Consider the following 12,259-nt stretch of genomic DNA (forward strand, 5'->3'; position numbering starts at 1 on the left):
AAAATCTCTCACTACTCTTTCTTTATTGGCTATATATAAAGCCTCAGGAGTAAATTTCAGTGAGTTGAGAAGTAGAAATTCAAATGAACAATTTATTTAGATGAGTGCACATAATGATAATATATAGGAGAGGAAAAATCAATTTTCTGAATTGAGTTACTGAATTGAGGAAAACTAATTTATAAATAATAATATAAAATAACATATGTTTAATTGATTAAGTCAAAAAAACATATGTTTAGTTGATAGCAAAATTTTAATGAAGTGGGGTCAGGTCTGCTAATCTCAATAGATATTCCCCCTAGGCCACCCTGCCACGTCAAATGTCTTTGTGTTAATGCTTTTTACTCTCTCATAGACACAAAGAATATATTTGATAACTTTTTTGATGTAAATGGATCCCTGCATCAATTGTGGAGATCCGCGAGAATGTGGATGGAGGCAAAATGCTAATTTCAAAGCGCAAATATGTATAAAATTAACAATTTGAATGCAGGCTCGGTTTTGGGCCAGGGCAACCAAGCCCCCAGTTCAGGGTCTCCAAAATATTGGGGCCTCAAAATTTTTTTTCAAGTCCATGATCACAGTTATTAGTTAAGTAAATGTTTTGGTGAAAACTTCTGATGAAGTGTTGAGTGGTCTAGTGGTGTGCGCATGGCTGCTAAGTGCCAATGTTTAGGGTGGTAGGTTCATATCCTACCTATGCTAGTTTTTTATTTTATTTTAAGAGATCAATTCATAATAAATATAGTTAATTTTAATTTAATATTATTTATAGTTCGTATTGAATATGAGAAAAATTGTTTTCTTTTATAAAAAAACGAGTATTTTATAAATAGAACTCTATAGCTTACAAATAATTTTACTATTTTTTTTTTAAAAAAACTATATTTTGTTATTTCTTTGAAAATAAATAATTCATTTTTAAAATTAAGTTGCAATTTTTATTAAAAAACCATAAGTGTTTTTTACACGACTAACAATACTATCATTCTTTTAAGGTGTATTTTGTTGTTATTGATTAGAATATGACATTGTTTATATTATTGATGTTGTTTTAATTTTTTTTTTAAAAGTTACTCTCTTTTAAAAATTGCATTTTTTTAAATAAAAAACATATTAATTTTACTAAATTTATTTACCTTTAAAATGCTTCTTTATCCAATTTATCTGGGAGCTCCAAATGTATTAGAACGGCTATATGTTATTTTCAATTTAAATAGATGATGTTCTTTTAAAAAAAAAAAAATTTAACAAAAAAAATATTATTAGGGGCCCTTATAATTATTTGCCCTGGACCTCCAGAATATCGGAACCGGCCCTGTTTGAATGTACCGATTCATTTTGGCTTAACTTTTGCATCCTTTGTTGTTGTCTATTACGCAGGTTAAGACACTTGAGGGACAAGGAGTGCCTTTAAATCAAGCTGAAGTGCAGAACTCACAGGTATTCATTAATTGAGAAGTTGTTATAATGTGATTTTTAAGGACTTTGGTGTTGGTGTCTTGGTGAGTTTAGATATTTAGAAAGCAAATGTACTTAAAAGATTACATTCAAATAGATTGAGTATTTTCTCATGCATTGAAGAATTTGAATCCATTCTGCAAAATTCAAAATCAAGAATAAAATTAAACATCAAGACCAGATTAAAAATGAACCTTAACAATCTCCAACATCATTAAAAATTGCATTGTACGAGAATGAATTTGCAGTAAATTTAGCCATTGAATTCAAACTCGTTAATTTTGATTTTGAAAACTCAATAACATGCAACCAGGAAAATGTAAGAAAATGGAATGCGATGGATGTCATCGGACAGGGCCGGCCCTGTGGCTGCACAGGGCTTCAAACATTTAGGGGCCTCAAATTGTTTATATCGGTCTATTAAAAAATTTATATATGTAAAAAAATAATGACTTTGTTACTACTAAAAATATTTTAGTACTAAAAAAAATTAATAGATACACTCTTAATTTTATAAGTAACTTGCGGTTGATTGTAAAAAAAGAAACTAACATTTCGAGAAAGTTTTTTTTCTTGAAGGAACCGTAAGTTGATAATGATATTAGATTGAAGATGTATTTTAATGTTATTGATTAAAATATATCGCTTTTAGATGTTATTTACTATGATGACTATTTTTTATGTTATTTACGATTCAAATAGAGAATAACTTTTTAAAAAAATTGTATTTTTTATTAAAGATATATTTTTAATTTTCAAACAGGACCTCCAAATAATATTCGGCACCGGCCCTGACATCGGACAAAGTCAGGGTAATATTCAAATAGATTATAAGCTGAGGCAAGCGGAGAATAACAAGGTGACTATTAATGTTAACCCAAATGGTAGTGGTGATTTCATGACCATTACTGAAGCTATCAACAGCATTCCAGCACCCAACAGCAGAAGAGTAGTTGTTTTCATTGCGCCCGGTCTTTACAGGTATCAAAATTTAATATAAAGTATTATGTATTTTTTTTTGTTTAAGTTACAAAAACTGTTACTCTCATTATTTTTTCCAATTGTAATTGTTGGAATTCTAGAAAACTAAGATATGCAGAGTTTAATTTAATCCATGAAGTTTTCTAATTCGTGATGATTAATTGTTTTAGGGAGAAAATTGTGATCCCTCGAGATTTGGATTTCATAACATTCTTAGGGGATGCAACGAAGAAACCAATTATTACCGGAAATGATAGATCATCTACCATTGGAAGTGATGGCGAACCATTGGCGACGTTCAAGAGTGCAACAGTTGCAGTAGATGCAGACTATTTCATAGCTATCAACATTGTATTTGAGGTAATAAAAAAAACGAATAAACATAGTATCAATAAAAGATACCCTTTAATTTTTTTAAGCTTTTAATATGCTATTATATTTTATGTTTTTTTTCAAAGCTTTTATTATTCTATTATAATTTTTTCAACTTAAAAGTATGATAAAGATTACTCACAAAATTAATTTTCTTATTAAAACAGAACACTGCATCACCACGTATTGGATCGAAGGATGATCAAGCTGTTGCTCTTCGCGTCTCTGGAAACAAATGTGCTTTTTACAATAGCGACTTCTATGGATTTCAAGACACGTTGTACGATCATAAAGGCCTCCACTACTTCAAAGGTTGCAAAATTCAAGGCACCATTGATTTTATCTTTGGAAATGGGAGGTCCCTTTACCAGGTATTATTCTTCCATTTAAAAATTATTTGTTGCTTAATCATGTTTGTTTGTTGTTTAATCATGTTTTCTTGATGCAGGGCTGCACTATAAATTCCATAGCGCAAAATGTAGGCTTTATCACAGCTCAAAAGCGCTCAAGTTTGACAACTGATGATAGTGGATTTTCAATATTAAATAGCAAAGTAATAGGGAGTGGTCAAGTTTATTTGGGAAGACCATGGGGAGATTACTCGAGAGTAATTTTCTCTTATACCTACATGGACAATCTTGTTCTCCCTCAAGGATGGGTTGACACTATGGACGACGGTGACCACCACTTGTTAGTACTAACTATACCTTGCCTTTATACAAATTATGCAAATGCAATGCTAAAAGACTTATTGTATGTATTTCTTTGTGCATAAATGCAGGAGCGTATTCTACGCAGAATATAAGTGTACTGGACCTGGATCCAATTTTGCTGGAAGACTTCCATGGATACAGAGATTGTCAGACAAAGATGCCCAAGAATTTATCGGGGTCCATTTCATTTATGGGGAGACTTGGCTCATTACCAGTGGTGGTGCTCGGACCCTGGTCCAAGGGTGCACATTTTTAATCAATATTTTAATTTATATATACATATAAATTAAATTGTACTAAAAAAATTACTTATATATGTTTTACAATTTTTCACTCCGCGGTTTCAAGTTTTGAAATCGTTGAATGACAACTTATTATCTATATTGTCGAACAAATCTCTTTCAATATAAGTGTAACGCCCCAAATTTATTAATTTGGTATTTTATGTTAATTTAATTAATTGGCATGTTTATGTATTATTTAGGATGTCTATTTATTGGGCTAGTGTTTGGTTATGTATGAGCCCATTTTAGTGGAAGGTAAAATGGTAATTTATGGCTATATGAGGTTAATTAAGTTAAAGAGAGAGAGAGGTGATAAAAAAAATTTATAAGGTAAAGAACATTTAGACATCAGGGGATAAAACAGTCTTTACCCCATCCATTGCCCATATTTCTTTATTATATTAAAAAAAAAAAGGAAAAAAAATTAAAAAACTGGGCATATAGACCTAACCGATTGTCCAAACTTATGACGGTGACCCGAATCAACGCCATTATTGAACAACAACCATATGACGGCTTCTCCTTGAAGCATCTCCGACGAAACACAATCGCCAATGAAATGAAAACCAACCACCGCAACTACGCCAATGGAGTGGCGGTGAACAGACCCGAAATGGGTTTTCCGACCTAAGCAACCGACTGAACAAGATCAAAGCACAATCGAGCTAGGATCGATTAAGGTCTAGATCGGATTGTAGTAGAGTAGTGCTTGACGGCGGAAGAAGACTGCTATAGAACCACCCAGAAGGGGCTTTTTGGTGGTGATGACGTCGTAAGATGCTAACGCACCACCAGAATGAATGCTACATGGTTGCATCGTAGTTTGGATGATGGAGATGAGCAAAAGAGGTTGGTGGTGGTGCTTGGTTAGATAGAAAATGGCGGGCGGCGGATTCGGCTAGGTTTCAAGGTCATAATTTTGAGATTGAGAAGGAGGTAGAGAGAAGAAAAGATGAGAAATAAGAGGAAGAAGAGAAGAAGAGAGAAAGAAAAATGTTTTTGAAGAAAAGAGAAGAACATAAGAGGAAGGAGAGGAGCTCTAGAGTGATCATCAGGCCTTTCCATCATTTCTCCAATTTCATGATGTAAGGGAAGTTTGATGTTTTCTCTCCTGACCCCGTGATTCTTTTATACCCTCAATATTTCAATTTTGCCCTTGCAAAAAAATTCGGTTTGCAGAAACGAATTTTTTCTAGTGCAGATTCAGAGTAAATTTCGGTTGTTAGAAACCGAAATTTGTTTTCAAGCAAAAAAAAACTTCAGTTTCTACAAACCAAGTTTTATTTATGGGTAGAGTAGGTGGATAATGGTTGAAAGTGATTTTATCTCTCCCAAGATCCCTCATCCCTTTCATAGGTTGGGTTTTGTGATAAAACCCTTGGGTGTAAATTATTGCTTTTGTTGTGAATAATCTTGTTGGTGCTTTTAGAATTCATGTTTGAATCATATATATGAGAAAATACATGCAATATTGTTGTGTTGTTTTGAGAGAAATGGGTTTTATATGATTTTTTGAATTAATGATGAACCTTGGTGATTTGGTGTTGATTGTCGATGAAATGATGTTGTTGAGGTTCAAATATCATGAGTGTTGATTAGTGGGACTAATGGAATTCACATTGGGATTTTGGAAAATCAAAGATTCAATTTTTATAGTTTAAGAAAAACTGTCTTTTTATAAGGTCTGAAGAGAAAACGTAATTTTTTATCCTTTTGCGCTCTGAATTGGTTTTTGTCGTCAACATGAAAGTTGTAACTCTTCTCTTTAGCTTTTCAACACATGTTCACGCGTCTCAATCGGATGCTCGTATCTGAAGTTATGATCCATGCATTGAGCAGCTGTTTTTCAAAATTGTCTGTCCGCCAAATCGATTGAAACTGTCATAACTTGAGAAAAATCATGTTTTTGAGGTCCAATTGATTCCTAATACTTAGGCTACCTATTCCTAATCGTTAGGTGAGTTTATGGGAGTTTAAATCACTACTTTTCTATGATAAACTTGGTGGTTAATTAGGAGAAGTTGTTTTGGAAATAAAACGAAGTTAGTAACCAATAACTAGAGGATTTTGGGGAGTGTTAGAGAATGGAGTTGGGTGAGGTTTAAGATAAATTAAACCATGTTATCTTATCCTTATGATGTAGATGATGTGTTATGGTTGGTTGAGTAACATTGTTGTTTGTCTATGAATATTTTCATAAGATTAATGGTGATGTCAATGCATGAAAATTGATAATGAATTGATGCATGATTGGAGATGATGTATCATACCGACACATCTGCTCTCTCAATTCCTCTGCCACTGTGCCACCACCTAATCCTGCATAACCACTAATTTTTACCTACACAGTATATGCAAGAATTAGGATTTCTAGTCATTTTTACCAGATGAGCAGGACATGTGCGGTAAGGAGCTACCTGCGTTAAAAATAACACATGTATCATGCGCGGTAAGGAGCTATCTATTGTCGCGGCGTGAAAAATAATCCTCGAGTGTGAACACTCGAAAAATAACAGAGTCGCACCGAATTTTATTTACCCCAAAAAAGGGAAAGGAAAATATCAAGAAAACCTTGAGGGTGAGAAATGGGTTCGGGAGTTGGTTATGCGAGGGGAAGGTATTAGCACCCCTCACATCCGTTGTACTCAATGGAAACCTTTTAGAGGGAAATGTTTGTTTGTTTTAATGTGTTTTTTAATGTTTGCTTGATTACTTGTTCCTTGCTTCATCGATAGATAAGTTATTTTTTATTATTATTTATGTGATTGTGGATACGGGGAAAAAGGTTTGTTTTTTATTATTGTGCCCGACAAGATGTTGAATCTTGCTCCTACGTATTCCCAGGTGCAATGGGAAAATTAGGGTTTCGTAGTTCAGGGTAAAAAATGTTTGTGGGTTGGTTGTTTTTAGACGCATGACGTCTAAGTCGCATTCTCGTATTTAAACGCTGCTTGTATGCTCGCACTTTGGAGGCTTAAGCGTGGTTTGTATTACGAAGAATGTCGCATTCTCGTATTTAAACGCTGCTTGTATGCTCGTAAAGTGGAGGCTTAAGCGTTGTTTGTGTTACGGAGAAAGGACGAAAATGTCACCCGTTTTATGGAAAAAGTTTTACTTTTACTGCGCGCGTGGGCAGTGAAAATGGTTTGAGTGTGTTGAGTTGATTTTAGGAGTTTTAATGAAAACGTCCGAAAATGAGGATAATTCGAGTCACGAGCCATATGTCAGGGTCTCAAACTATCCGGGGAAGAAAGCCATACGTCAGACTAGCCCCTTTTCATTCTGATTATGCTTAAGTTCTTTTATTTGATTTAAGAAAGTCAAAAGAAAAGATGAAGCGGGTAACGAAGTGTTTTAACGTTTTTTAGCGTTTGGGAATGAGAATGATTCAAGTCACGAGCCATACGTCAGGGTCTCGAATCATTCGGAGAAAGAAAGTCATACGTCAGACTAACCCTTTTTCATTCCATTTATGATTTAGTTTGATATGTTTAAGCAAGATTACCAAGAAATAAAGCAAACAGATATAATATAACAATAAATATATGCATGACTGAAGCTTTTATCAACCGATCAATTTTGCTTAATCATGATTATTTAGAGAGAAAAAATAAGAATGGGAATAATTCGAGTCACGAGCCATACGTCGGGGTCTCGAATTATTCGGGGAAGAAAGTGATACGTCAGACTAACCCTTTTTCATTCCATTTATTTTAATTATGGGGTTTTTCAAGTAAAGAAGTGTTTTTGAGAAACAAACTTGAGATGAAAGTATTAAATCAAGTAAATAATCCAAACATGAACTTATTAAAATTAGCTTGAGAAGTTTTGATTAATTAATCATTTAACTAACAATCACTTATTTAAGTGTTTAACCATTTAAGCACTTAGTAACTTAAGCACTTTTAATTAAACAACTTAAATGGTTACTCACTTAATCAAGTGTTTAATTAATTGACTAATTAATCAACAACTCAAATAATCATTTCTAAATGATAAGCACTTATTTAAATAAGCACTTATGTGAATAAGCTCTTATTTGAATAAGCACTTATATAAATAAGCACTAAAAAATAAGTAAAATGTAACTGGGGGTGCAAGAATGGGTTCTGGGGCTGAAGCAATAGCAATCTGCAACACCAGGCCCAACCCAAGATCTAATTCGTCCAAACAAAAAAAGGATAAGCAGGATATGATCCAGTGTGGCATGAGCACAGAGGCGCACAGTAGACGTCACATATCTGAGCCTTTAGATTAAATCAGGCAGCCAGGATTTAAAATTCCCATAACAGATCTCGGCCCTTGATCTTTTAAATAAAATCAAACGGCTGTGTTTTAAAAACGGAGGGAGCCGATGACGCGTCGCCACGTCATCGTCTTCAACAACAACAACATCAATTCTTCGTCAAAAATTTAAAAAGAATATATCGTTTTGCTCAGTTTTCCGCGTAGATCATGAATATACACTTAGATTTTTCAAAAGATGTTTGTATCCAACCTCTATTCCTCTCTTCTCTTCTGCTTATATAGAGACAATAGGAACATTCTAGGCTGAAGGAATTAGGTTAAAAAGGGTGAAAAAAGAATTTTCTCATGAGTGGCATTTTTGGGAATTTTTGGAGTTATAGTGGTAGTTTTATTGGTTCCAATCATGATCCTTATCCAATGATTGGAGGGGATCACGAAAATTGATGAGGTGGCTACCTTCTAGAACATTCTAGGTTGGAATGGAGGTGTGCAATAATTGTTTTGGTATATTCCCTTTTTGGTGTTTTTGGTCACTTATTCCATATTTTTTGGTAGTGTTGACTTTGGTCAAATTGGTATTTTGGTGAGTGGACCTTATTTGGGGTAAAAGTGGAATTTTGATAGTGAAATGTGGTTTCTTGAAGGTGAAGCAACAAAATGCATATAAAAATAATATTTTTTTGAATTTTTGAAATAATAATAAAATAATGGAAATAAAATAATGATAAAAATGGGGTAGGACAAAATTAGGGTATGACAGAATTAGGATTTCTAGTCATTTTTCCCAGATGAGAAGGACATGCGCGGTAAGGAGCTACCTGCGTTAAATTGGCAGACAAATGCATCAAGTTTACTGCCTTAATGGGAATTAGGAAATCAAATTTATAGTATAATAGAACCCTAGGCATATAGTTTGAGATCCAAAACTCAGATACTTCCATTTGAAGATTCGGCATATCAGACCAATTGATAGAAACCCAAATTAAGAGAGAACACAAGAGTTAATATTATTGCTTGAAAACTAACTATCATAGAATATTTTCTCTGCCTAATCACAAATAAGTAATTTCCTAACATAAATTTCCACACTGTGGGCTAGGAAGTATGAGCCCACAATCCTAACATTGTTTTACTGTGGGCTAGGAAGTGAAATTCATCAAATGAAATGCATATGCAAAAATTTGAGTACGGGTGGGCAGGTTTATCATTATGCAAGGAAAGAACGTCTTTTGGTTTTCAGTAAATTCAAATTTAGACACCTGTTTGAATTAAAAAAAAAAAAAGGAAAAAGAAGTTAATTCAACGTGTTTGTGGTTTTCATCGTGAATAACAAAAACATGTTCTTGTAACTCATCGAAACGGTAAAAAGAAACATGTTCTTGTAACTCACCGAAACGGTAAAAAGAAGAGAGGTAACCCAGATACACATTAATGCATGAATTTATTGTGCTTGTCAAATACACATCTTAGCTTCTAGCCATTTAATAGACCGAGCTCGAATGACACCAGGAACAATTACGCGTAATGGCTAAAGAAAGACACAAATTATACTTTGGAAGTTTAGCAAGAGAACACAACACATACCTGCAGTGTGGCAGTTACATTATACTTTGGAAGCTTCCTGTAATCAAAATAACATTTTTTCTGACATGAGCAGCTGCGTAAGTGTTTAAAAGGGCTTATAAAAATAGCATATGAAATGCTCACAAGATGCTTTTAGCTTTTTTAACTAAGCTCCCTATGATAGCTTATAGAAACAGCTTTTATCATATAAATGCTTATTTATAAGCTATTTCTACAACATAAAACAAAATAAAGTCAAACTGTTTCCGTATTAGCTATAAATTGTTTTCATAAGCTGAGCTTATGGAAATAAGTAATATGAACATATCACAAGTTGTTTCTATAAGCTCTTCATAGCAGTCACACGAGTGCTTATGCGCATATGTAAGCTCAAATAAGTCAATCCAAACAAACCTAAGCATAAGAAAATTCTAAGTGAATTCCGTATTCAAAACAAACTTAACTAACCTGACATCTTTCATAAAGAGCTGTTTGGAATGTTCCACGAGACCAGATATCACCGCAGAGTATTTGTTCATAAATACCAAACATTTCATAAAATATAATAATATAAACTATTATATAAAGGCAACTCTAAAGTTAATTACCATTAACAACTAGGGTGGGTTGAGTAGCTCTACTAGTATGAGCTAAGGGTTCAACCCCAGACAAAGGCGAAAAATTATTAATCTAAAAAACTAACAACTAATATTGGTCGTTTAAGAAAAAAAAAACACTACAATTAACTACAATTAACGCTTAATATTTGTTCACATCTTAATCAAATGAATTTAAAAACCAACTACAAGATTTAGTCAATCTTTTCCTGACGAATTTGCCCACGACAATACAATATTTTCCAAATTCAATTTTCAATTCATAAACATATGACACAAATATTTAAACCGAAATTTGGATAGATTTATATTACCTAAATACTACCTCCTCTCTTACATAAAAATAGCAAGATAAAATACAATAAAACTATACTCCTTTCGGTCTCATATAAAATATCCAATATCTGATGCATGTGATCCATAATATATATTTGATACATTAGTTATTCAATTAATCTAAAAAATGTATCTTTGCTTGTATATGAGACCAACGGATGTCTGTATTTTACCAAATCACGCCACTACACTCCACTTTACTTTAATACTATGACATGAAGTTTTTTTTGTAGAGAAGAGAAGGGTGACGAGGTGGTTCTTTGGAATAATCTGATGGTGCTGTTAATCCTGCCATTTTTTTGTTTAGGAATAGAGTGAGTGGAAATGATGAAGAAAAAGAAGAAGGATTTGGAACCACATTGCAAGATTACAAATGCTCAAAATTAGGCATGACAACAGAACATGCGGGTACTCGCCTGAACCCACCCTGAGTTTGACGGGGAAAAACCGATTTAATTGGGTTTGAATTTTTCTCGATTTCAAAACATGGAGATGGGGCGGGTAACGGGATATTGCTACCCACCCCGAACCCGTCGTTTATAAAAAATTACTATATTACCCCTATTTAGAGTCTAAAACAAAACAAAATTAATTTAGTTATTAAAAAGAAAATTAACTCAAGAGGAATTTTATGAGATTATGTGGGTCTCTTGTAACTTAAGTAAAATTATGGGTTTGATTCATTTTAAGGTAAAATTTCTAACAATTAGGTTATTAGACAAAAAAAAAAATCATGGGTTTGATCTTATCTTTGGTAGTTTATGGCCAATTTGGGTCCACAAAATTCGACTAATTAGTCTTTTAGTTGTGCGCAAAGGATATTTGTTTTACGCAGAAATAAAAAACAAAAATTATATACCAACCCATCATGTATGGTGTTTAAAAACAAATAATGTGTGTCATTCATTAAATAATGTGACAACACATCATTTGGTGCATGTGTAAAAAAACATTACATTAACCGTGCATACAAACTCTTATTGATTTGAGTTTAATTGACATAAGCATACAAAATAAAAAAACTTTACACACTCGATTAATAAGAATGTTTCAACCTTCCATGTCATATAAAAAAAGTGGGGTGAAGTAGCAGAAAACATGGTCGTGATTGGTTGACAGTGTAAAATTATTTTACACTGTATGTGCATATTCTTATTCTCTATTGATTTACTTGTATTCGTATTGGAATGGTCGTAAAAAATTATCTACATAAAAAAGATGATTTTTTTTTTTGACATAAAAAAATTATATCGAATATGTCTTGGTGAGCATAACTCAATTTGCAAGGACATTGCAAATTATTGCAGGGACTGGAGTTCGAACCCAGTACTCCCACTTAAGCTATGTTTGGTAAAATTAAGCTATCAGCTAACTGGTAGTTGAAAATCTAGCCGATAGCTTATCAGCCAGCTTTTAGCTGATAGCAGCATAATGATAGCGAAATGCGATTGTTGAGGCAATATGTCCCATTCTTTGCGATGAATACATTCATTGCTTGAGTCTTTGAACGGAAAAGTACTGTTGCCATTTTAACAGGTTTGTTAGAATATGATGCACATTTCTAGAATTTACTAGAATTCATTAGTAAGTTGTGGAATAATTAATAGTTATTAAATGATGTTGTAAACTTGTAGAACTTTCTAGATTACTTGAGTAGTTAGTAGAATATGTAAGTACTAGG

General features: G+C 33.1%; 1 protein-coding gene across 1 annotated transcript; it reads left to right on the forward strand.

Moving 5' to 3' along the window:
- Positions 1–259: 259 nt before the first annotated feature.
- Positions 260–11,009, forward strand: LOC123885904 (putative pectinesterase 63). The gene is made up of 8 exons (XM_045935244.1): positions 260–274; positions 1,387–1,446; positions 2,228–2,445; positions 2,616–2,805; positions 2,985–3,188; positions 3,266–3,507; positions 3,599–3,772; positions 10,886–11,009. Exons 1-8 carry the CDS (start codon positions 260–262, stop codon positions 11,007–11,009), a joined length of 1,227 nt encoding a protein of 408 aa, XP_045791200.1.
- The last annotated feature ends 1,250 nt before the right edge of the window (positions 11,010–12,259 follow it).

Source organism: Trifolium pratense, linkage group LG5 (genome assembly GCF_020283565.1).
Source record: "Trifolium pratense cultivar HEN17-A07 linkage group LG5, ARS_RC_1.1, whole genome shotgun sequence".
Lineage (NCBI taxonomy): Eukaryota > Viridiplantae > Streptophyta > Magnoliopsida > Fabales > Fabaceae > Trifolium > Trifolium pratense.

Bases quoted from the DNA above. Each gene is read 5' to 3' on its own strand.
- LOC123885904 (XM_045935244.1), top strand. The intron at 2,446-2,615 runs GTATCAAAATTT...TAATTGTTTTAG, and splicing joins ATTGCGCCCGGTCTTTACAG to GGAGAAAATTGTGATCCCTC. The intron at 3,508-3,598 runs GTTAGTACTAAC...GCATAAATGCAG, and splicing joins GACGACGGTGACCACCACTT to GAGCGTATTCTACGCAGAAT.